The sequence below is a fragment of the Homarus americanus genome, unplaced genomic scaffold, assembly GCF_018991925.1.
Source record: "Homarus americanus isolate GMGI-L3 unplaced genomic scaffold, GMGI_Hamer_2.0 scaffold11022, whole genome shotgun sequence".
Lineage (NCBI taxonomy): Eukaryota > Metazoa > Arthropoda > Malacostraca > Decapoda > Nephropidae > Homarus > Homarus americanus.
This window is the reverse complement of record NW_024737068.1, coordinates 10,166,905-10,194,678: the sequence shown is the minus strand read 5'-3', so window position 1 is coordinate 10,194,678 and position 27,774 is coordinate 10,166,905. Positions and strand designations below refer to the sequence as shown.

The following is a 27,774-nucleotide window of genomic DNA, read 5'->3' as shown; positions in this document are numbered from 1 at the left end:
CTGCGTCACCTCACAGGCGTCACCACACCTTCTGCCCAACTCATTATTCTTGAGGTCAACTAGTCTGTAACCTGATGTAAACATGGTGAATGAGGAGGAGCGGGAGTCGTCACATATTTAACACTCTACGCGCACTATTCTGGTATGAATCTGACTCGCATCCTGTCGGGTAGTGTGCAGAGAACCTGCACACGCAATGGGTAATACCATCTAGTGTCTGGACTCGATACATGTAATGTTCGGGAGCAAATTAGCAGTTGGGTGACTTAATAAACTTGAGAATTATTTTCGGAAACGAAACCTGCCCTGCCACCTAAACATTTATCGTATTGGTAAATGATGGATAGGTTGATCACATGGCCGCGCCCTCGCGTCTGCGGAAGCAGTTACAGCGTGTTTCCACAAGCTAAGGAACAATATAGGGTCAACTGAGAGGTAAATCCTCACAACCCAAGCTACACGTACACCAAAATGACTCAATATCGAAAACCTGAAAATTCGTTTCACGGATTTTAATATTCTGAAGGTGCTTTATTTATTATATCACGGCGTCCTTAAATGTTACCAGTTACGTAATTAAGCATTGCATTGAAAAGCCTAGTTCAGCAGTCCTCCTTCATTGTATGGAAAACTTTAAAAAGGGTTACAAATCTCACTTGAAGTAACGTTTTTCCAGGATGAATTCGTACTTATTGACAAATGTCACTTGTGGAGAATTGTGTAGCTCAAGTTGCGAGTTCCAGACGTTGGAAGGTACAAGCAAAGGACAAGCGGGTGTGACACTCACCAGGATCCTGTTCTTGGTAGAGTACTTGCCATCCATGCCCAGGCCTTGGGGGAGACCACACATTGTTAGTAGATGGGAGAAGGGATCATAACTTATAGGGTGACGATGACATTCTTGAGGTAACAGTGCAGGATTAACATGCGAGAGAACTGACCTTCTGATTAACAAAAATCTATGATGTTAAAGTTTTTGATGAATATAATTATAAGAAGGGAAAATTATCAACAATAACACCAAAGGACAAATCAACTGGAGAGAAACATACTGAAAGAAACGGTTTATTAAATATAAGTGGGGGCTGGTGTGCACAGAAGTATACAGTTCACATGAGGTATTGCAAAGTGTGCAGCACAATTTCTGTTGAGGACCAGGGCCTAGATTCACTAACACTGCTGAGATACGAAGTTCATAACAGTCGGGAGATCCAAGTCCATATGAACTACCTTAAGAACGATTCACTAACGGTTCATAACCTAGTTGTGGTGGTCATACAGACTCTGGCATTTGTTCTTGAAATGCCAACAGGTAGACGGTAGTGTGACTCCCAGCCAATCACTGCTACTGATACATAATTGAGTAGGAGACGTAAGCCAATCATGTCATAACAAAATTAGACCTGCGGGTGCACGTGATCATCTCGACCAAAGAGTATATACGAGAGATAGGAAAGCTCGAGCTTTTGGATGTGCGTTTAGTAAGGGACTGTGAGGCAGATAACGTTAGTATCTGTGAGAACTTCGTCTGTTTGATTGCCGAATTGGTCAATTTCAGTGGCGCCAAGTATATACACAGCAGCCATGCCTCACCCGTGCTTCCTGTGCGGAAGAAATTCATCCTACTTTTATATTTCATCGATTTCCTCGACAACAGGAACAGTAGTAGGTAGTAGGCAATTATCAAACAGGGAGGTACTATCGCCTGGGAACATATTGGAAGCATAATGTATTGTCTAATGGTAGACCCTGCTGCTATATGGCATCACAAAAATTGTGACCAAGTCCCAGGTTGCTGATCTGACTTTCTCCTTCATTTACACACAATTGCAGGGTCTCAATTGTTTCTCTTACCATTGACAACACAACATACATACAGTATATCGTTTCTCACTTTTGATTTTTTTCTTTATGGTTCTTTATTATTGTTATTATTATTACAGTGTTATTATTATTATTGTTATCATTATTTTTATGTTTGTATCTTTTATTATAAATTTTACTTATCTGAATTATTATTATTATTATTATTATTATTATTATTATTATTATTATTATTATTATTATTATTATTATTATATTATTATTATTATTGTTATTGCATTTTCCTCCCAGGTCCCGAGGGTTAGTGACCTGGACCCGGGTAGGCTAATCCTGTAAAAAAAAAATAATAATAATAATAATAATAATAAAAATAAATAAATGTGAGTGTAATAATAAACTATATATAATGCACAATTAACACAATATATGAATGCTGGGAGGTGCTGGTTTGGCACCACTGTAGTATGGGCAACGAACGCAGAGCTCAGTTCTGGCTCAGACTTCCGCTGTGAGGTCTTGTCTGCCCCCCTCCCCTCCCCGTCATCTTCGCCAATAAATGGACTATGGAGGCGGCCCTTACTTAACCCCCGGGTTGGCATCCTAACATGGCGCAGTGAGTAGGATATGAATAATGGCTTGATTATATTTGGAGCCTTGCAGATAGATGGCGCTGATTTCTGCTTTGCGGCACACGGTTAATTCAATTGCTTTCTTAAGCTTTCCTATCTTTTGTATATAGTCTTTGATTTCGACTTCCCTTCTTATCTGAACACCGGAAACTACATCAACACAGTAAACACCGAAAACAAGAATGAGGTAAGTCATTCATAGTATTATGATTTTTATAAATTTGGTAAGGTTTCTAAAGGTTTCTTTGGTGTTCTTTATTGTATTTTACCCCATATTTTCCTTTTTCTTCAAATCCCTGCCCACTTTGAGCAACCAATAATGTTGGTAATTGGAAGTAACAAAACATTATGTACGGCTGTACACTGCTAAGACATTGATCAAATATCCCCTATGTTGTATCATTTTACTAGATATATGGTAAATTTTACACACTGCTAGATGGGTTAAAAATACTTGTTTCATAGCATTTTCTAATGTCATTATTGTAAGCGAAATTTCTCAGGAAATCTCATTGTCACCAAACCTAACCTATTGTATTTTACCATAAATGCCTTAGATGAGCAGGAACCTAGGTTGTTAGGTAAATTTTCCTACTCCTGATTAGATTTAATATAAAGTTTACTCTCACATCTGTGGTTAAAACCTTGGCAGCCTTACCTAACATAACCTTGGTTTTCAATCATCTTAGTTTACAAAGACTGCCATGACAGTCTTGATACACTTTGTAATTTTAATCGTGTATTTATAGACAACAGCACTCTATGATAACGCATATACTCAGATCAGCAATTGTTTTCTATTGGAAAGCTTTACAAAGTAATATATTAAAACCTGTTTTGCTTTTTAGAAGGACCAAGCAATGTACTACCCCTGACTGCAACAGAAGAAGCAATGGCTGGCTGGCTAAATTAGTGATGTTGCCATTCAGGGATGTTTGTTTCAGAAGAAGAGTGTTTTATTTTCTAATTGTAGCCTCGGTGGAGGAAGTTTAGGTTAGCCAGTTGCGTGTGATGAAATCTACAAATTGGTACAACTGCATCGGAAAGAATTGCCATATAAATTTAATGTTAATTTAAGTTATGTTAGGTTAGGTTAGGTTAGATTCTGTGCAGGAGGTAGCAGTAAATGCCTTACAAGAACTTCATGCATCAGTTGGGGCATGGGGAGCTGAGCATCAATAAGTAGATGGCCTCAGCATAGGTTTGTTTTATCTCTTTGAATTGCATACAATTCAAATATGTAGCAAATATTGTCTATTTTGAGGATTATTATATTTTCTTTTTGCCATACCTTACAATTGACCTTTTAGTCATGTATAGTACCGTAATGAGAATCTCAGGGTGGTTACAGTAGTTCCTTTACCAATTATTATCTGCTACTGTAAAGTACATCTTTTTTTTTTAATATTGTGATTCCCTTTCATGAACATAAGTACAGTAGGAGTAAATAAAAAAGAAAATTAAATTTCTTTACAATATTTTCCTGCACTGTATACTGTACCTACTTATTAAAACAATAACAGTGTTAAACTTCATTTTAGTTCAGTGTCCCTTTATTTCTTAGTAGTATTTATGTGAAATGCTTCAAAGGTAGCGTATATATAAACATATATATATATATATATATATATATATATATATATATATATATATATATATATATATATATATATATATATATATATATATATATATATATATATAAAAGAACATAAGAATGGAGGAAACTGCAGCGGGCCTATTGGCCCATACTGGGCAGTCCCATTTACACCCAACCCCTATTGCTCATATAAGCATCCAACCTATGTGTGAAGCTATCCAGTGTATTCCAGTTAATGATGATATTTGGTAACTTGTTCCATTCATCCACTACTCTGTTTCCAAACCAGTGTGTACCAATTTCGCCCCTAAATCTAAATTTGTCTAATTTAAAACCATTGTTACGAGTTCGCTCCTGGTTGGATAGTTTGAGTACCTTGGTAATGTCCCCTTTGTTCAGCCCTGTCTTCCATTTATACACCTCTATCATGTCGCCCATCGCTCTACGTGTGTGTGTGTGTGTGTGTAATATTCAGAAATTTTAATGTGATATTTTGAAACGTTAGAACAGAAATAACCGATCTGCCGAAACAGGAAAGCATAAGTAGGCCAGGCTGAAACACCCACGCCTCATGGTGAGTACAACTAGGGCAAGCAACGCCATGAAGCGCGGTTGAAGCATTTTGAACTAGGCCTATATAAAACTAAAGGTACTTTATCGAATTAATGTAGACACGTTTCATGAAGTTAAGGGACAATTATAAAATTTTAAGTTATTGTGGATAGTTTCTCAGTCTAAATATGTTACGTGTTTCCCAAAGAAACTATTAGTAATACGCGAAAAATTACGTCACTGGGTAAGGCAGGCCCGCTTTGAGGGATGCCGACGTGAACATGACCCGAAGAAACTACAGGAGACATCCCACGGAAACAAACAGACATCTCCTGCAAGTCATAGTTAAGGATACCAGGGAAGAGAAGGAAGAAATCAAAAGTGTAAGCTGGCTCAAGTGGTGCTCCAAACTGAACGAGCACACCTCCCTCGGCAAAATGTGGGCCCAGATCCGAAGGGCATCTGGGAAGGCAACACCACCACCACCAACCCATCCCAACCCAGAAGAGGAAGCCGAGAAACTTGCAAAACTGTTCTCTGACCGAGCAGCAACGAAAAACCTCTCGAGACACGCGGAGGAGACACAACGGCGTCTGCGACAGGCCAGACTCCAGATGATCGAAGAGGCCTGCAACAGTGAAGGTGACACCGACAGACCCTTCAACCAGCAAGAACTCCAGAAGTCGATAAAACGAAGCAAGGACACAGCACCAGGGGCCGACAGGATAACCTACTCCATGCTTTCCCATGCCGGAAAAGCTGGGCACGAGGCTCTGCTACAAGTCATCAATGCTTCGTGGACAGCACAAAGACTTCCACCGGAATGGAAGAAGGCAGATATACAGCCTATTCCGAAGCCCAGAGAACCAGACAAACCGAGACCCATCTTCCTTCTCAGCTGCATAGCAAAGACGGGAGAAAGAATGGCTCTCAACAGACTCAATTGGAAAGTAGGCAGCCCACACCTTCACATCGTTGCTTACACCGAGAACACCGGCACAGGCAACAACATCGCCGAGATACTCAGCACAGTGGACAATAAACCAGCTTTGGTGGTCTTCCTGGAGAAGGCCTTCGAAATAGCAAATCCACTGGCCATTATAACGACACTCGCTGAAAAAGGCGTCAAAGGAAGGTTACTGGGATGGATCCAGAACTACCTCACACAGAGAGAAGCAAGAGTACGCTTTCAGGGAGCAACCTCAAGCTACAGGGTCCATGAAAACGGAACCCCACAAGGAGGCATCCTCAGTCCAACGCTGTTCAATGTACTGATGGAAAATCTTGTCAGACTTCCTTTCAGACAAACAGCCAAGCTCCTATGTTATGCAGACGACTTACAGCTCATAGTAAGAGGAGCAAACAGACTAGCCAACACGCAACACGCACTCCAACTTATAGAAGAGGAGTGCAACAGACTTGGACTCAAGATAAATCCAGCAAAGTCGAAAGCGATGGCCATCTGCACAGACACACCAGACAAGATGCTCTCCATACAAAACACGTTGTAGTCTGGAACAACACCCACCAGTGTCTTGGAATCTGGTTCGACCAGAAACTCACTTTCAAGCCGCAACTCGAGTATCTCAGGCACAAGACTAAGAGCAGACACAATATAATGAGGTAGCTCACCAGCACAACCGCAGGAGCGAACATACATGTGCTCAAAGCCTACTACACGGCCGCCATCACATCGCTGGTAGATTACAGTGCTCCAGCACTCATTGGACTGAGAGAAGACCAGATAGCTAAGCTAGAAGTTATCCAAAATAATGCTCTCAGGACCATGCTCGGAGCACCCATGTGGACCAGAATTTGCAATTTGCAAATGGAAACTGAACTACCACCCCTGGCAGTACGAATCAAGCAGGTGACAGCCGGTCTCCTCGCCAAAATATGTAGATCAGATAAGCCCACAGCTGCCAAAACGCGAATCAGTGCCTCCCTCCACCTCGACCACAGAGTGCGAGGGGCCACCTGGTCGCACGAGGCAAGCGAGGTCATCACACACCTGCAAGCAGAAACATTCGTCAAGAACAACCAAGACATACGAGACAATGGTTACGTAGTTCCTCCACCATGGAGCCCTCCACCAGCCACATTTAAAATTACCGAACTAGGTGATAGCAAAGCCAACCTCCAAGGGTGGACCTCAAAAGAATAATTCTGGAAGCCATAGCCACCGAGACACTGGCTGATGCAGCATCATACTTCACAGACGGCTCGGTGGACCCAAAACATCATACATCCGTAGCGGCCTTCTACACCCAAGGTCAGACCTTCCGATGGAGACTTTCTAATGACTGCTCCACCCTACAAACAGAGTTGGTAGCAATCTCAAAAGCCCTACAACACGCTGCAACACAACACAACAAGTCCATCATAATTCACACGGACTCGAAAACGGCCGTGCAGGCGCTGCAACACAGTCAACCAAGAGACAACGTCCACATCATAACCTCGATCCTGGCACAGCTACAGGACTTCCAAAGACAAAACCGCCCAGTCGTCTTACACTGGATTCCCAGTCATGTAGGGATCGGGGGAAAAGACTTGGCAGACGAAGCAGCCAAGGCCGCCACACGTTCTAGAAGCGTACACATTCAAGTTCCAGCAAGCATGCAACAGATCAAGAATCACCTCAGAAAGACTACCAAGCTCCACATCCAAAAGAGCTTCCTTCATGTATTCAACGCTGGTTCCCAATCAGCCAAATGGTACCTGGCGGCTACAAAAGGGGAACCACCTTTCGCGGACAAGAAAACACCAAGACAAACCCCGGTTAGCCTTCATCGGCTACGACTAGGGTACAACTGCTCCTGGCAGACGATCGGAAATGTCGTTATGGAATGCACCTACTGTCAGGAGCCAGCAGCCAACCCAGTTGAACACTATCTCCTCGACTGCGAAGTCACACAAAGTCTCCGAAACAGAATTCAAAACTTCCAAGAAGAACACACAACACCAGCGGCCACTCTAACACCGAAAGGCCCAAACACACCACATTCACCACCTTCTCCGGGTCATCACACGATACCCACCACGCAGATAGCTTAGGAAGTATCCGCCCCCAGCAAGTGCGGACCCCAGTTCGGGGGGCGCGCCACTCCGAAACTGACCACGTAAGAGAGTGGGGGTTGGTGGTAAGCGTCCACTGATAGGGAGTCCGCTCACACTTGCAGTATCCTTTCATATCTGCAGGTAGGACAACCTCCAATCCCAAATCCGGTCTGGCTGCTCCAGGAGCTCCAGCCGGAACCACCAAACGGGCCGCCTATAGGCAAAGGCCCGTGTCGGACTACGGTCCGACAATCTGAACAACAACAACAGCTTCAGAACTCATTCTACTCTACTCTTCTGAGCCAGCAAGACCTCCAAACAAGCTCCTCACCAACCAGCTCCCTCAGCAAGCTCCTCACCCAACAGGACCTCTGAGCAAGCGTCTCACCACACAGCAACTGCACTGTACATACATATATATATATATATATATATATATATATATATATATATATATATATATATATATATATATATATATATATATATATATATATATATATATGCTGATAACCACAAGGAAAGAAGAAAACACGAAGTTCCCAAGCGCTTTCGTGTAATTCACATCTTCAGGGGCGAGTACACTGTACAGCTCCTTGTGATTATCAGCATATACCTAGATCATGCACCTACAGTGATATACTTGCATATATATATATATATATATATATATATATATATATATATATATATATATATATATATATATATATATATATATATATATATATATATATATATATATATATATATATATATATATATATATATATATATATATATATATATATATACAGAAAACGCATTGTGAGTTTCTACTCTTAACTCCTTCCTGAGTGTGAGATATCTTACATGTACGTACGTATGTGAGCGCATTCAAAGAGAAATGGACAAACAAAAATAAATTTGACAACTGGCCACATACAGTATGCTACAGTATGATTACTTGGGACGTATCCCATTTACTCAGCAAGAGTAGAATGTGAACGATTTACCATGGTATATGTACCTAAGAATACCGAGAAGTTCCATACTTGTAGGTGTGGAGTGTACCCGAGATGTGGTGCCATGATATAACATGTGGTGCTGTAATGTAACATGTGATGCTATACTCTAACAGGTGGTGCAGTCTGATGTGTTGGGTTTTATGGTAAGAAGGAATGATCGAGCTAAGGAGGTCATTGGTTGTTATGAAGAATGAAGATGGTAATAGTAGTTATTTGATGAAGGACATATGTTGATGTGAAGTGTAATGAACATAATAGTGGTTGTTCTGATGAAGTCCAGCTCTTTTTGTATTGTGACTAGATGCAATATGTTTTTATAAGGAATAAATTAGTAAGTCATGATTGATGTTTCACCCTTCTTCCCACTGTCGATTTGGTCAATGAAAATCCCAATCCAATGCCTAACTTACTCTGCCCGCTACCTACCGGGCTACATACTGTCCAAGCGAGTCTGACGGCAGTGGCCTTAAAATTAAGAGTAGAGTTAAGTTATCCCCTTAGAATTAGTGACCCCAGAATCGGGCAGTATAATACATTTACTGCACACATTAGTATTGGTCTCCATAATCTCTTCTGATTCATTTTACAGCAGCATAACAATCAAATTCACCACGCCATGGGAGTATCTACGATTTCTAGTTGGGAGTCTCACAGAAAACGGTAAACATTTTAAAGGGGTAGCTCGTAAGTTGTATGTTGTTTTATTGGAATTATACCAGTGTCCGTGCATATAATCTTTAGTATGTATACAGATAGTATTAAGAAAGAACTCAAGGTACCTACATGATGATTGGGAAGGCCCAAGCGATACGGAGTAGTGTACTATTGTGAATAAGTGAGACCGTGTCTGAAAGTTATGGTATTTACAGTACATCTGTGTACGATTTGTCATCATAGGTATAGTCAGCCAAAGATGCACCGACCCCACCCTGAGTCTCGTGCTCGCAATTTTACCTGGCAATACTTGAAAGAAGGCTGGCTGTATGTATTGGTGATAATGATTGGTGAATTTGTTTTCGGCTGTCAGGATAAATATTAAACAATCCAAAAGTAGCATTTTTCAAAAATAAATTATTCATCGTTATTTAAGATCATGACAAGTTTCCAAATATTCGTATATTTTCTTAAATAATGAAGAAATTATATCAATGAATTGGCAACGGAACTACAACCAGGACTGCCACGAGATTCTCACATAAAATTTCAAGAATATACAGTATGTTCCACATTTACTCTTGAGTGTTTCATGAAGGAATTAATTGTCTTTACAATGTGAGCAATACATAATATAATTTGACGTAAGTTAGAGAGCAGACACTGTAATAGACTCATTTGACAGTCACGACATTGTATCTTCGTATATTATAGTTCTCAGTTAGTGTGTGTGTGTGTAAATAAATTCCATTTGCAATTATGGCAATTATAACACAAATTATATGTGAAATGTGTGCGATTTGGAAAATGAAGTATCCAAGTGGCAGCTGATGTATGGAGCTTAGTGTCTGGTTCCCCTTTGTCGAACTAAAAATCGACAATTGTCCGGCAAAAGACTGTGTAGTCGTCGTTAGGTAACAACATTTTCAATAGTTACCTATCTTATTTATGACGTCAGCATCAGGTTTTAAGCCCACCAATCACATATCACTTGGCATGGTCTAATCAGCCAATAAGAGCTTGACCGAAATGTCGTTGTGAATACAGGATCAACACTAGGCATTACTTCTGTCACCATGAACACGACACAACAGCACTTAACTACTCGCGGCCAAATAATCGCCCTCCGAGAAGAAGGCCTTACGGTGCGTGCCATCGCAGACCGACTTGCTGTTTCGACTCAACTGTGAAGAGGTAGATCAGGAGATATGCCGAAACGGGTATTTTAACTGATTTGGGTATATATGAAAATTTCAGATTGTACCGGGATATAAACAATATCTAAGATATTTATTTTTATATAAATGATATAATAATGCAAATATTATAATATAAATGTTATGTTTTTTTGTTAAAGGTTATGAGTGTATGCCATAGCGTTAATGGCATACCAGTTTATGACAAAGGAGATCCAAAAACATTATTGTGTCTATTTTCAGAAAGAAGACCACGCCCCCGACTGACTACTGGGGATGAGGATGCCGCCATAATAGCAGCAATCCGAAACAACCCGTTCTCCAACCCTGTCGCCATCAGAGAGGCGTTACACTTAGATAGTGCACAGACTGTCAGGTCACGTTTGCATGAGGCGGGCATACAACACAGAGTCCTTGCCATAAAGGAACGGCTAACTAAACAACACCTCACTGGTCGCCTCCAGTTTGCCAGTAATATGTGGGAGAGGTCCTGGAGTTTTGGTCGCGAGTAGTTTTCATTGATGAGAAGACTTTTGCCAGTACTAACCATGGTAAAATTCATTTGTGGCGGCCAAATCGCACGAGGTAAGTAAGTTTAACCTGTTAACAAGTCCCTAATGGTTAAAATAAGATTTAGACTGTATTTGTCGATATAGCCGTAAAACATCGAACAGCTCATCATACTTTTTTCAAATAAAAGTCTTTAAGATTATCACAAAACATTAAAATTTATTTTCAAGTATTATACTACAAACTTAATATAAGATGTAATAGCTTAATTCGGCCAATATATTTATATTTGTATCGTATTTTCCCTTCCTGCAGATACGACAGGGCCCACATATACGAGGTGGCTAGAAGTGGGCATGTGACAATTGTGACACTGAACGTGTGGGGCTACATATCCCTGCACGGTACGGGAGATGTTTTCCAAATTCCTGGGAGGTTTGCGGCAAATAAATACCGAGACATCCTGCGGAATCAGTTCCTCCCTTTAATTCAGGAACGCAATTTCCCATTCCCTGCTGAGCCAATTACTTTTATTCATTGACGCACAGGCAGAGCAGTGCGTCAGTGTTTGACGGGCAGCAACACCTCAGGCTCTTGGGATTGCCGAGCAAGGGAGCGACATGAATCCCATTGAAAATATCTGGGCAAGTATCGTCAATTCCTGGGAGCCCGGGTTCGAGAGGACGCCGAACAAGCTGTTCGACCACGTGACAAGACAGTGGGAGATTCTTAGAAACAAACCTAAGCTTGTTACAAACAACGTATCTTCTATGCAGCGGAGGCTGCAAGCTGTAATTGATAAGGAGGGTAGATGGACTTGTTATTAAACAATATACTGTAAATAATACACCTGTCAATATATTAATCCTCGAAAGAAAGAAACATATTATAAACCTTAAATTTAAATTATGCAATGACAATAAAGCCAGTTGCAATATGATTAAAAAAAAAGAAAAGAAAAAGTGAGGAACAAAAAACACCTCCAAAAAACAGAGCTATTCAACCCCTTTCTGAGTCCTCACACTGTGTCTTTGACTCTCTCTCTCTCTCTCTCTCTCTCTCTCTCTCTCTCTCTCTTTCATTCACTGAGTTATTAATAATAATACCATCAAACGCAGTTAGTAGAACACCAAAATGACCACTTCATTGTTTTCCCCTCTCCACACATCCGTGCTGCGCTGGAATACCACAAGCTATCATTGTGTCGGTTGAGTCTATTACAATGTCTGTCCTCTAACTTACGTCAAATTATATTACGTAATGCTCTCATTGTAAAGACAATTAATTCCTTCATGAAACACTCAAGATTAAACGTACTGTATATTCTTGAAATTTGATGTGAGAATCTCGTGGCAGCCCTACTTGTAGCTGCGTTGCCAATTCATTGATATAATTTCTTCATTTTAAAGCAAATATACGAATATTTGGAAACTTGTCATGATCTTAAATAACGATGAATAGTTTATTAGTGTAAAAATACTACTTTGGATTGCTTAATATTTATCCTGACAGCGATACAGCCGAAAATAAATCCACCAATCACAAGTATTGCCAGGTAAAATTGCGAGCACGAGACCCAGGGTGGGGTTGGTGCATCTTTGGCTGACTGTATTTACATTAGGATATTGTAGTTTATTAGTCTTCGATAGGGAGGAATGGTCTTCTTGGTAGTAGGCAAGTTGTTGCAATTACTATTTCGCCCTGAGTTGTCTGTAGCTTGATAGTAATAAATTCACTGTTAAAGTTGTTTATAATTATATATTTCATTCCTTTTTTTTCACCGCTATTGCCACTCCGTCATATTTTTGTCCGCTTTTAGTTGATTGGTGAGTCATAGTTGAAAATTTTCCATTTATTTGTTGTCAGGTCCGCCATGTGCACTTATTAATATTATGCCCGGACTGATTTCGTTGAATATGTTGCAAAGTGATGTTTTGCACGTATTCCAGTCACGGACATTGTGCCGCAGAATCTTGAGTGTTTTCAATTGAAGATGATCCATTATTTCTTTTTCGCGAAGCCCCGATGTTTTCCTATTTAGTTCTGCTGGTGAGATTACAAAGAAGTGTTTTGAGCCAAATTGTATTTTGTCTTTCTTGATCATTCTCCATACGATGTCTTGATCATACTGTTCATCGGTGTACTGTCATACAATATCATTTGATGTAACTAAGCCCTCGATGAATTTTCCTGAAGGGTTTCTTATGCGGTGGGAATGGTATTTTTGATGTTTGATAGAACCTATGTCCCATATCGGATGCGTCTTCAGGTATTGGGTGCTAGGTGTTGTTTCGTTGTTAACTTCCTCCTTTTTCTTGGTTCATTGTTTTCCTCTTTTGTCCCGTGCCTTGTGGTATTCTTTTGCTCTCTTGGCTTTTCGTTTATTTTTCCTGGTTATATGGCTTTTTCAGGTTCGGTATTGGGGGTTGCTGGTGTTGTTCTTGTTCCTTTGGGAGCGTCTATTCTTTGCCTAAAGTGGTCAGTAAGCTCTGGAGTGTTGGTGTCGTGTAAAAGGTTTGCTGATCTTGGGTTTGATTGGAAGATCATTCTTGGCATGTTGTTTATTTCCAGCATTCTATTTAGTTCATCGGCATAGGACCCTGGGGCTATAATGTTATGGAGGTGAACATGTAGCATGCTCACCATTACCTTTCACTAAGGTTTACCACCATGTCAATGGTTGGCTTCGTTGCCTCCTTTACCACCCTCTTTGCTATTTATACATATGTATGTTGATCTTTGTTCTTTTCATTTTGCTCTTCTGCATCCTGTTTGTATTTTATGAGGGTCTTTTTAATTGGCAGGCCATGGCCAATTGGCCATGGTTGGGTGGGTGTGGTATATATCTCCGTTTCTTTTGCAGTTTACACAGCTTTCGTTGGTGTTATTTCACTGGATATAAACATGCCCTTCCTCTGCACAACTGGTCAGTACTTTGTAGAATGTTCTTCAAATTTGTAACTCGTGAAGCATGTCATGAGGCTTGTGAATTTTTCCCTCTATATTTGGTGTGGGGATATTGACATGCTGCATCCTGGGAAGACATTTTGGAGTACCCGGTCTGCCATGGCCGTTTCTTCAAAGCAGAACTTTAATACATGAGTATAATCTTTTATCTTAATTACGTCTTCAATCTTAAGTCCTTCATTTCTATTATCTATATCTGTCTTCAAGAATTCTGCTGTTTCCCCACCTACTTGAGAATCAAGTTTCCTTACAAAAACTGATCTCCTGGCTTTAAGCTCAGAGGGCATGACCACACTAGTCCATTCCTGGCAAAGATTTGTTTTGCTTTTACAGTAAGCAGTTTCTCTGCATCGTTTTCATCGCGACAAATGACTTTAAATCCCTCATTCTGGTTGAACACCCTATTGAAGGGCACACCCAACTCAACATATGCTAGGATAATCACACTTGATCTCTCAACGGGTTCATATTTGTCTTTTACCTTTACTCTTTGGTTAACTGCCATTTTTACATATAGAAGGTTATTGGAGATCCTTCTTTGTTTTACCAAAGACAACCCCCGCACAGTGGAGTGACTGCACGATCACAGCCGTCAATATGGGCTCGGCCTGCTGTTCCCCGACCCCCAATGACCACACACAATCCCACATAGCTGTGAGGTGTGCGCCATTGGAGGGGCTCCGGCACGAATGCCTAAAAAAAAAATTGCAGGTGCCTCAGCCAGGGTAAGAAATAAGAAATCTTAGGGTGGAAGAAAAGCTCTCCAATCACGTCAGGAAGGCTAAGAAACAGCTGCCCTCCAGCAGGAGTGTGGGTCCCTCACAATGCCGGTAGGGAGAACAGCTTTTGTTGGTAATCTTAAGCGTTCGTGAACTCTACTACGTCCACTCCTCATCCACTAACATGTAAAGATTTTTCTTTTCAATGTGAGAACGATTTCAACCCCACCAAGAAAAAAGAATATTTCTGCTTTTCCAAGATGATCCCAGGTGTGTACACTCCCCCCGCTACAATTTGAAATGCTAGACAAAATGCTTTGATATGATTCTCAGTGCATCATTGTTAGTTGGTACGCCTGCTCGCCGTATCAGCAACACCTAGAGATGAAGATGGGATTGGGGAAGGGTCCTACTTGTATGGCATACTAGATACTTCAGTATAACAAGAAATCCATTAAGCTATATTAATGTATGTGTTGTGATGGGTAGAAGCAAGACATTTGTAAGAAGCCACTGACTGGTGATTACAATATCACTGAAATATACATTAAATGAAAGTGTTTCGGAACGTCATAACTGAGACAGACCTCAAAACGGGCATCAACCATTACGTCGTTGTACTAACGGAGTTTCATTCATACTGAGTTTAACAATATGCCTACTAATGGTGCTCACGATATGTCTGATTTGTGAAGAGTGACTGACCAAATAGTTCTTGATATTAGAGTGAACAGCTACAGCAATATACAATATATCGGTCTACATGGGATCTGCCATATGTAAATTGCATTCGTTTTACACCGAAATAAGGTTTCAAATCAAGGGACTTGCAGGAAACAGAACCCCCCTCCCCCGCCCACCTATAGCAAGACACTTTGTGGTTGTAAGTTTCAGTGTGGCACCATTTGTTTCATGGTGCCTAACCCATCGTGATACTGTGGGTTCGCTCACTCCAGTGCTATCTCAGCATTACAAAAACTTTGTTGCGAAGGGCAGTGATTGCACTTCTCACATCTTGCGATGTCTCCCCGATAATTCCTCGCTCCATTCGATGTAAGATCCCGTTGATGATTGGCATAGCGTTGGTGTCCATTTACGACATCTACTCCGAGTCATGTAATATATGATTTGAAACCTTGGAGGATTCACATCGTTCGAATCATTCAAAAACGTATATATGCATACAAGCTCCAACTACCAACTGTACAGAAACAGGTCGAGTAACATTGCTCGGAAAGCACTCAAATCACATCGACCCCATGTCTAACGATACATCCCAGTCTTAGTTTTGAACGTCCCCAATTAATATGTGAATGTCCACACCAACCACGTGAACTTCCCACTTACCATGTGAATGTCCACACCAACCGCGTGAACGTCCACACCAACCATGTAAACGTCCACATCAACCATGTGAACGTCCACACCAACCATGTAAACGTCCACACCAACCATGTGAACGTCCCACCAACCATGTGAACGTCCCCACCAGCCATGTGAACCCCACCAACTATGTGAACGTCCCACCAACCATGCGAACGTCCACTCCACCCATGTGAATGTTCCTACCAACTATGTGAATGCCCCACCAATCATGTGAACGTCAAAGTAGTTGAAGGACTCCCTGTTCGTCAAGACACAACTGGGTGAGTGAATGCTGGGCTAATCAATACCTGTTGACAGTGATAATATTTGATTAATTAACCATAATGCAAACACTGGCAGGTCGATGGTGCCATAGTCCATTAAGGATCCATTACTTCTAAGTTGAGGGAAACTTTGACATATCACTAACAGAGAAACACTAATAGAAAGGGCTTACGAGACACTGTGTGAGGACTAGCTCAACCTATTGGCTTTCGTAATTACTGTATACCTGCGACTGGTTTACTACGTGTAGCCATGTGTGTGTGTTTTGTTTGAGTGAGTTGAGTTATGTAAGGTCGGTATATATACTCGTAACAGCTGACACACTAATCTGGTAGCTTCCTCCTCCACAAGTATGGTGAAGCTGTACTGTAAGATATGTTGAGAACTTTAAGTAATGGATGTATCAGCGTTTAAGAGGTGGCGTCAATTACTACAAGGGATATGATCTAGGAAACTTATACGTACAAACGTCATATGTGTGATTGAAATTAATGCTGTAATTTATGATGTTTAGTCGAATACATTGTAAGTGAACTGGTCAAATATCATCAATAAAAGGTACTATAGTTATTTCATTATAAACATTGCGTGTTAAGAAACTGAAGTGTCGGATGGGTTTCGTTAGTAGACATTCTTCATGTGGATATTTTTAGCACTACGTTACTCTACACTGCCAGTAACTAAGCGTGGCCTTTACCGTAGTAAGTACCTCGCCGTTAGCACAGCCTCAGGCACCAACCTTCAAGTTCAACGAAAATGTTTGCCTTCGGGGTGACGGTGGGAACAAACGCCTTGTAAAACACTGTTGCATCATCGTCCCCCACTTTCCACTTCCCGTGCTATCTATATTACCGCAATTGTGAGAAAAAATTACACGGCGGAACAGCTTTGGTGTTTGGAGTAAGCTAAATCTCCTGTTATTGTCAGACGAGAAGTAATAAAGAGTATCAAAAGTTCTCTGTGTGAGAGAGAAAGTGTAGAGGGTGGGAGGGGAACGAAGAGCGAGGGAGACGACCTGCAACTCGCCTTTCACTTGGAGGGAAGGTAGTGAAGGTGGTGAGCATTAGGAGATGGTCATTATCACTGCATCTTACCTATTTGCCATTTTTGTCAATTACTAGGGTGTGTACTATGCACACACACACACGCGCGCACACACACACACACACACACACACACACACACACACACACACACACACACACTTACTACCTACGGATGTTATGTACTAATACCTGTTATATATGTCACTTTTTTGCGAAATCGGTTATTTTGCAAAATTACCGGCATGCATATTGGTAATTTTGCAAAATAACTTACAAACAGACAACCTAAACTAACTTAACCTTATGGTTAGGTTAAGTGAGAGTTTAGGTTAGGTTAGGTTAGGTTAGGTTAGGTTAGGATAGCTCGTGTAGATTGATACGCAGTTAAGTGGTCCTGTTTTCTTTTCTTTTTTAATTTTGGTTAGCCTGTTTGTAAGTTATTTTACAAAATTACCAATGTGCATCCCGGTAATTTTGCACAATAACCGATTTCGCAAAAAAACGTAACACACACATCTGGTGCATATATGTAGTGCAGATATCTACTTTCTACAGCCCTGTAAAATATGCACCGGAGATGTATTCACCTCCTGTGTATGTAATTATGGTTTAAACATCTGCGGTAAACACGTGGCGTGTAAACACTGGAGGCATAAACATCCACTATGTACTATCTTGATAATGCATACACCTTACGTGTATGCACTCCAAGAGCAGGGTAGTGCATACACCTGTCGTGTACGCCCTATGTACCTGTGAACTGTGTACACACACATGCAAGATTGGCTCTATCTATAAGAGCCACCCAAGACACCTGGTGACACACTACTCTCGCGAGACATGTTGGTAATATTCTACTGCCTAGGTGTACCGAGGCCGGAACCCATTATGTAGCAGGTGTAAGTACAGCATTTGTACAAACTGTACCAGCAGAGCCCAGAATGCACCAGCAACCCCCCTCAAATTGCCAGGGTAAGAAGCAGTGCTGCGTAAACCTAAAATGATCTGCCCACACTCCCCACACCTGTAGCCACAACCGAAGCCGTAAGATATCGAGTTGCGGAAGTTTGGGGACAGTGGCAGTTACTTACTAGCCACAGAATCCTGCAATTGAACTTGCGGAAGGACGAACTCTTGGGCCTCTGGGTGGTGGAGCTCGATGAAGAAGATGTAGACCATCACGCCCAGAATCGCACCGATGTGAGGCGCCACTACCGGCACCCACCACCAGGCGAGCCCCTCGATGGTCACCGCTCTGTGGAAGACGTGGGTGACAGTTACTAATGTGTGGAAGACGTGGGTGAGAGTTACTTATGTGTGGAAGACGTGGGTGACAGTTACTAATGTGTGGAAGACGTGGGTGAGAGTTACTTATGTGTCGAAGACGTGGGTGAGAGTTACTGAAAGAGTGAAAGACGTGGGTGAGAGTTACTGAATGTGTGGGGGACGTCGGTGAGAGTTACTGATGTGATGGAGACGTGGGTGAGAGTTACTGAATGTGTGGAGATGTGGGTGAGAGTTACTGATGTGTGAAAGACGTGGGTGAGAGTTACTAATGTGTGGAAGACTTGGGTGAGAGTTATTGAATGTGTGGGGGACGTGAGTGAGAGTTACTGAATGTGTGGTGGACGTGGGTGAGAGTTACTGATGTGAGGGAGATATGGGTGAGAGTTACTGATGTGTGGAAGAGGTGGGTTAGGTGTTACTGATGTGTGGAAGACGTGGGTGAGAGTTACTGAATGTGTGGGAGATGTGGGTGAGAGTTACTGAATGTGTGGAAGAGGTGGGTGAGAGTTACTGATGCGTGGAAGAGGTGGGTGAGAGTTACTGAATGTGTGGGGGACGTGGGTGAGAATTAATGATGTGTGGAAGACGTGGGTGAGTGTTACTAATGTGTAGAAGACGTGGGTAAGAGTTACTGATGTGTGGAAGAGGTGGGTTAGGTGTTACTGGTGTGTGGAAGACGTGGGTGAGAGTTACTGAATGTGTGGGAGATGTGGGTGAGAGTTACTGAATGTGTGGAAGAGGTGGGTGAGAGTTACTGATGTGTGGAACACGTGGGTGAGAGATTACTGAATGTGTGGGGACGTGGGTGAGAATTAATGTGTGGAAGACGTGGGTGAGTGTTACTAATGTGTGGAAGACGTGGGTGAGAGTTACTGTGTGGAAGACGGGTGAGAGTTACTGAATGCGTGGGGGACCTGGGTGAGAGCAATAAATGTGTGGGGACGTCGGTGAGCGTTACTGATGGAAACGTGGGTGAGATTTACTGAATGTGTGGGAGATGTGGGTGAGAATTACTGATGTGTGGAATACGTGGGTGAGAGTGACTGATGTGTGTAAGACGTGGGTGAGAGTTACTGATGTGTGGAATACGTGGGTGAGAGTTACTGATGTGTGGAATACGTGGGTGGAGTGTAAGACGTGGATGTGGAAGACGAGAGAGTTACTGAATGTGAGGGGACGTGGTGAGAGTTACTCATGTGTGGAAAACGTGGGTGAGAGATACTGATGTGTGGAAGACGTGGGTGAGAGTAACTGGTGTGTGGAAGACGAGGGTGAGAGTTACTGATATGTGGAGGACGTGGATGAGAGTTACTGATGTGTGGAAGACGTGGGTGAGAGTTACTGAAAGAGTGGGAGATGTAGGTGAGAGTTATTGAATGTGTGGAAGACGTGGATGAGAGTTACTGAATGTGTGCGTGATTGGGTGAGAGTTAATGATGAGGGAGACGTGGGTGAGAGTTACTGATGTGTGGAAGACGTGGGTGAGAGTTACTTATGTGTGGAAGACGTGGGTGAGTTACTGATGAGGGAGACGTGGGTGAGAGTTACTGAATGTGTGGGAGATGTGGGTGAGAGTTACTGATATGTGGAAGACGTGGGTGAGAGTTACTGAATGTGTGGGCGACGGGAGAAAGTTACTGTGAGGGAAGACGTGGGTGAGAGTTACTGAAAGTGTGGGGGGTGAGATTTACTGATGTGTGGAAGACGTGCGTGAGAGTTACTGATGTGTGAAGACGTGGGTGAGAGTTACTGATGTGTGGAAGACGTGGGTGAGAGTTACTGAATGTGTGGGAGATGTGGGTGAGAGTTACTGATATGGAAGACGTGGGTTACTGATATGTGGAAGACGTGGGTGAGAGTTACTGAATGTGTGGGATGTGGGTGAGAGTTACTGATATGTGGAAGACGTGGGTGAGAGTTACTGATGTGGAAGACGTGGGTGAGAGTTACTGATATATGGAAGACGTGGGTGAGAGTTACTGAATGTGTGGGAGATTTGGGTGAGAGTTACTGATTTGTGGAAGACGTGGGTGAGAGTTACTGAATGTGTGGGCGACGTGGGAGAAAGTTACTGTTGTGAGGGAGACGTGGGTGAGAATTCTGATGTATGGAAGACGTGGGTGAGAGTTACTGAATGTGTGGGGAAGTGGGTGAGATTTACTGATGTGTGGAAGACGTGCGTGAGAGTTACTCATGTGTGGACGACGTGGGTGAGAGTTACTGATGTAGAAGACGTGGGTGAGAGTTACTGATATTTGGAAGACGTGGGGTGAGAGTTACTGATGTGTGGAAGACGTGGGTGAGAGTTACTGAATGACTGGAAGATGTAGGTGTGAGTTATTGAATGTGTGAAAGACGTGGGTGAGAGTTACTGAATGTGTGGGTGATGTGGGTGAGAGTTACTGATGTGGGAGACGTGGGTGAGAGAGTAACTGATGTGTGGAAGACGTGGGTGAGGTTACTAAATGTGTGAGGACGTGGGTGAGAGTTACTAAATGTGTGAGGGACGTGGGTGAGAGTTACTGATGTGTGGGGGGACGAAGGTGAGAGTTACTGGTGTGTGGAAGACGTGGGTGAGGGTTACTGCTCTGTGGAAGACGTGGGTGAGAGTTACTAAATGTGTGAGGGACGTGGGTGAGAGTTACTGATGTGTGGAAGGCGTGGGTGAGAGTTACTGAATGTGTGGGAGATGTAGGTGAGAGTTACTGAATGTGTGGAAGATGTGGGTGAGAGCTACTGATGTGAGGGAGACGTGGGTGAGAGTTACTGATGCTTGGAAAACGTGGGTGAGAGTTATTGAATGTGTGGGGGACGTGGGTGAGAGTTACTAAATGTGTGGGGGACGTGGGAGAGAGTTATTGAATGTGTTTGGGACGTGGGTGAGAGTTACTGAATGTGTGGGGTCGTGGGTGAGAGTTATTGATGTGAGGGAGACGTGGGTGAGAGTTACTGAATGTTTGGGAGATATGGCTGAGAGTTACTAAATGTGTGGGAGATGTGGGTGAGAGTTACTGATGTGAGGGAGACGTGGGTGAGAGTTACTGATGTGTGGAAGACGTGGGTGAGCTTTACTGATGTGTGGAAAACGTGGGTGAGAGTTACTGAATGTGTGGGAGATGTAGGTGAGAGTTACTGATGTGAGGGAGACGTGGGTGAGAGTTACTGATATGTGGAAGACGTGGGTGAGAGTTACTAATGTAAGACGTGGGAGAGAGTTACGTGACGGTGAGAGTTACTGATGTGTGGAAGACGTGGGTGAGAGTTACTGATAAGTGGAAGACGTGGATGAGAGTTACTGATGTGTGGAGACGTGGGTGAGAGTTACTGAATGAGTGGGTGATGTAGGTGAGAGTTATTGAATGTGTGGAAGACGTGGGTGAGAGTTATTGGTGTGCGGAAGACGTGGGTGAGAGTTACTGAATGTGTGGAGTGGGTGAGAGTTACTGATGGTGGATGACGTGGGTGAGATTTACTGATGTGAGGGAGATGTGGGTGAGAGTTACTGATGTGGGAGAGGTGAGATGTGGAAGACGTGGGTGAGAGTTACTGATGTGTGTGGAAGACGTGGGTGAGAGTTACTGAATGTGTGAAAGACGTGGGTGAGAGATGTGGGTGAGAGTTACTGAATGTGTGGAAGACATGGGTGAGAGTTACTGATGTGACGTGCGTGAGAATTCTTGATGTGTGTAAGACGTGGGTGAGAGTTACTGAATGTGTGCGAGATGTGGGTGAGAGTTACTGATGTGTGGAAGACGTGGGTGAGAGTTATTGATGTGTGGAACACGTGGGTGAGAGTTACTGAATGTGTGGGAGATGTGGGTGATAGTTACCGATGTGTGGAAAACGTGGGTGAGAGTTACTGGTGTGTTAATAGTTGGGATAAAGAAGTATGGGTATCTTGGGTGTGGACCCATTGAAGCAGAGTAAACAAACGTAACACACACACACACACACACACACACACACACACACACACACACACAAACACACACACAAACACACACATGCACACACACACACACACACACACACACACACACACACACACACACACACACACACAACACACACCTCAGCCTTCATAGGGTAAGGACGTGTGTATTCGGCGCTGCCCGCTCACGCGGCCGTGGTCTCTTGATCATGGAGACAGCTGCCAGCCCGGTGTGTCGGGCCCTCCGCTCCCCATCTCCTCCTTCCCATCTGGATTTATCAACATCCTCACACCAACAGTACAGTGCAACGATTGACCATCAACCCACAAGTGATATACAAAAGTGGCAATTTCAACTCGAAGGAAAAGCACAAAAACACAGCAATACTGATTGTGGCTGGATCTGACCTGATCTCAGGCTTCACCTGACCTAACCTGAAGGATGGAGCACACCTGCATTGCCCCAAGCTACTGTCCTGGCCACTTGGCCACACACCTGCCCAACCGCATCCAGCCCATACGAGCACGAACTGACTGCTACAAGAACAGCGCAGTCTCAACCTTTGTAAAAATCATCAACACCTAATTATTATATATCATATTTGTATCACTTATGTTACTTGTACATCATTTGTAAATCAAGAGAACCATTCCCCAATTATGTAATTGTATATTTTCAGCCTTCTGGCTGCCATGCTCTTTCAATAAACCGTTAATTATTATTATTATTATTACACATGCACACACACACACCCACACACACACCCACACACACACACACACACACACACCCACACACCCACACACTTCTACTACTGTACTTTGCTGTCACTAGGAATCTAGTATGACGATGATACAGCTATGATAGTGATAATTTTGACTTATTAAGGATGTCACTTAGGTTGCTGACTTTTAAGGTGACTAAAGAGGCCGATACGGGACCGGCAGAGTTGTTCAGAGATGTTGCATATGTGGGTGGCTCCATCTAGTGCGGAAAGGGCGGCGGCAGCGTCTTTCCAGAGCTGGCGCTTGTCTGCCTAGGTTTGCAGTCGGGCTAATTGGAAAGTATTGACACCTTCTCGTATGATGCTCCTCCAAGCGTTCCGGTGTGGAGTAATCATCTCTCTGGTGAGGGGGTCGATTTGGCACTTTTTTCAGGTTTGTCTTGGACTATTCTTATACTTTTTCAGCTGCTCGCCAGCGTTACGTTTATTAATCGTTAGATGACTGTAAAGTAGCTGCTTTGGCAGTCTACTGTCAGTCCATTCGGGTAACATCACCAGTCCAACGTAGTGGTTCATGGATAATGATAGCCTCGATGCTCCTACAGTTGGTGTCAGCGAGAATACTGGCATTTGTTCTCTTGTCCTCCCAGCAAACTAGGAGGATGGAACGTAGACTACGTTGGTGAAAGTTTTCAAGTGCCTTGAGGTGCCTTCTGAATGTAACCCATGTCTCACTGCCATATAGCATGGTGGGGAGGACCACTGCTCGATATACGTGCAACTTTATAGATAATTTCAGCTCCCTACAGCTGAAGACACGGGTACGGAGTCTGCCAAAGGATTGAGATGCACATTTGATCTAATGTTGAATCTCTTCATCGATGCCGGCGGTGGTGGACAGTTGGGAGCCGAGATACTGAAAGTGGGTAACATTAGCGAGGGTAGTACCATTAAGCTGGATGGATGATGGAGGTGTAGCTGAAACCAGGGGCAGGCTGAAAGAGAATCTGAGTCTTATGCACATGCACCTCAAGGCCGAAGTGTGCATATGCATCTGCATAGGTGTTCAGGATCTCCTGTAGGTTGCATTCAATGTGAGCGACAAGGGTGAGGTCGTCTGCATACTGAAGTTCAGTAATGAAAGTTGACGACACCTTTGTTCCTGCCTGGAGTCGTCCTATTTTGAAAAGATCCTTCACCCGATACTCTATGTCCACCCCGCCAGCTAAATTGGCACTGGCACGAGTAAGGAAGACAGCCAAGAAAATGAAAAAGAGAGTTGGCGCCAGTACGCATCCTTGTTTTACCCTCGTTTGGATGGGTAAGAACTCAGACTGGGTGTCATTATGCAGGACACTGCTGTTCATGCCATCTTAGAGTTGCCTCACTAAAGCGATGAATTTTGGTGGGCAGCCAAACCGGCTGAGGGTCAGCCAGAGGGCTTCCCTGTTGACCGAGTCAAAGGCCTTGGTTAGGTCGATGAATGCCATGTACAGGTTTCGATGCTGTTCTCTGCACACACACACACACACACACACACACACACACATCCTTGACCACCGTAGGGTCGAGACCTTTTCAGGCACTGCTCCTGCTGAGCAGCGGCCCCCCCTTGGCCAATTTCGGCCCATTCTCCAAGTCCCTCTCCCCGACCCACCCTCATCACCGGGATTTCAACATAATCGAAAGTGACAATTTCCTTTCGGAAAGAAGTGGGACCAGTGTTGAACATTGATGAGCAGTGTTTAAGCCAGTGAATTCAGCACAAGACAGCACCAGTGAGAGCCGTGACCCACCAGTGAGATAAGCACCCCTGGGAACTGACCGCCATCTTCTAACAAGGAGGTGCTAATCAGTCCACCATGGGAACAAAGATGGCCGGCCGGCTATGCACCTGACTACGAGATAACACAACACCACCCAGCAGGGCGAGGTACTATGACACCACCCCACACCACCCAGTGTCCCCTCATGATAGCCCTGAGGCTTCTGCGTGGTGATCCTGATAACATTGTTTCCTTAAAATTGCTAGAATGTATGAACCATGGGACTACTGAGTCTAAATGGATCCAAACTACAGCTACACATATGAAGATGTTTGGACTAGACCACCTGTACAAAGTTGAGACACAACAGCGCTTCCTGCCACCCTGGCGGACAGTTCCCTTCGATATCACAATACCGACGTATCCGCCTAAAAAATTAATTATACAAAGCATTTATCTCCAACACACTGCCAAATTGAGAGCTCTTGAAGAAAGGGCTGGAAGTGCTATTGTTGTGACTCAACCTGACGGTAATATAATTGAGAAAGGAGTTAGAATTAACAACTGGGCATCCACTCTACAAACTGAATTAGTTGCCATACTCACAGCTATTAAATTCATTGAAACCACTGTTACTGACAGTCTCATCATCACTGACTCTCTATCCTCACTACTTGCCCTTGGCACCCTCGATTCAGGTTGTCACGCTCTTGTCTCTGAAGCCAGACACAAATATGCGTGCCTTGTTGACCGGGGTGTCAGGGTCAAACTGTTGTGGATCCCCTCTCACATAGGCCTCATAAAACATGACAGAGTTGATGCCCTCGCCAAACTCGCGTCTAACAAAGACACCGTTGAATACAATTTGGGTCTGTCAAAAAGAACCCTTAAAACTGTAATTAGGAAAGAACTTATTGATGAGTTTGACGCAAGTAGACAAGTGCAAACAGGCACTCGTCGATTCATAGGTTACCATGATGAGATGTATCAAGTGAAACATGTACAGTATATGGAGCAAGTAACAAGATCACTAGATTACAAGATGTTGTAACCGCTAGAGAAAGGTTAGGATATAAGTACCTTTGGCAGTATGTACCTCAAGCAGATGTAAACAAAACTAAATGTAAAGTGTGTGACCATACATATGGCCACACACTTGAACACTACGTCCTCGACTGTGTGAAGATAGAACCTTTTAGGGACAGGTCCAAGCACACTGTGTGTGAAATGGCACAACACTTCATCTCTAATGGCAAGATAGCCGACATATTAAGATTGTATCCACTTTTTTGCACTTAGTAACTATATCAATTCTCATGTACAGAACCAAATACGCAATGTGCTTGAATACCTCCCACGTAAAGGTGAATAACAAAGTGTGAGGCCAGACATACTGCCTCACACGCCTGTACTCACGCATTTGTGAATAAGTTACCCTTTATGTATAGAACTAAACAAATAATGTAAATGAAATAATGTGTAACATTCAGTGCCATAATATACTGACAACGGGGGTTAATTATTATGACCCTTTGTAAACCCTACTCTGTAATCCTTTTGCGCTACCGCTCACAGGATGAGTGTGGGGTGCACAATAAAGTAGCCGCTGCAAGCGGCAAAATCAAAATCAAAATCATGACCACGTGAGGTCCTTCATGTCAACACCCGAGGACGAGTTACTGCAACAAGTGAACACCACACCACCCAGTGTCTCCATGACCACGTGAGGTCTTTCATTTCAACACCCGAGGACGAGTTACTACACCACGTGAACACCACACTAGCTGGTATCTCCATGACCACGTGAGGTCCTTCATATCAACATCCGAGGACGAGTTACTGCACCACGTGAACACCACACCACCTGGTGTCTCCATGACCACGTTAGGTCCTTCATATCAACACCCGACGATGAGTTACTCCACCACGTGAACACCACATCACCTGTTGTCTCCATGACCAGCCCAGGCCCGGGCCATCAACATAAGACATAAGACATATTGGCCAAAGGAAGGTTATAGGTAGAAGGATAATCCATGGCGAAATTTACTTCCGGGAGTATTAGAAGGTATTGGCCGGTAGGGTTAAGACCGAGATAAGAAAAGCAAAGAGGAATGATGAACTGAAGATAGCAAGGGAGGCGAAGACAAACCCCAAAGGATTCTACCAAATGCATCAAACTAAAACACGAGATAAGATTGGACAGATACGTTCAGATACCAGCGAGGTAACTGATAACGACGGAGAAATGAGCAATAATCTGAATAAATATTTTTCAACAGTTTTCACCACAGAAAATTTAAACATGATACCCGAGGCACCGACTCTATTCAGAGATAGTGAAGAAAACAAATTAAGCGAGATAGTAGTGACTAGTAATGATGCTAATAAGCAAATAGACAAACTGAAGCCTAATAAGTCACCTGGTCCCGATGAGATATTTGCCAGAGTATTAAAGGAATGTAAGGAAGAGCTTAGTATGCCCTTAGCAAAGTTGTTTAACATGTCATTAAAAACAGGTGTAGTACCAGAATCCTGGAGGATAGCGAATGTAATACCGATTTTCATGAAGAGGGATAGATCATTATCCTCTAACTACCGCCCAATCAGTCTAACATCAATAGTAGGCAAATTACTAGAATCAATCATTT

General features: G+C 43.1%; 1 protein-coding gene across 1 annotated transcript in view; it reads right to left on the bottom strand.

Moving 5' to 3' along the window:
* The window catches only part of LOC121873073 (aquaporin-7-like), a 52,119-nt gene that overhangs the window by 11,377 nt on the left and 12,968 nt on the right, over positions 1-27,774 (bottom strand). The window contains exons 5-6 of the mRNA XM_042376391.1: positions 18,506-18,669; positions 788-831 (exon numbers count right to left, since the gene is read on the bottom strand). Of these exons, the coding sequence (XP_042232325.1) occupies positions 788-831; positions 18,506-18,669 (208 nt within the window). The remainder of the gene's footprint in view (positions 1-787; positions 832-18,505; positions 18,670-27,774) is intronic.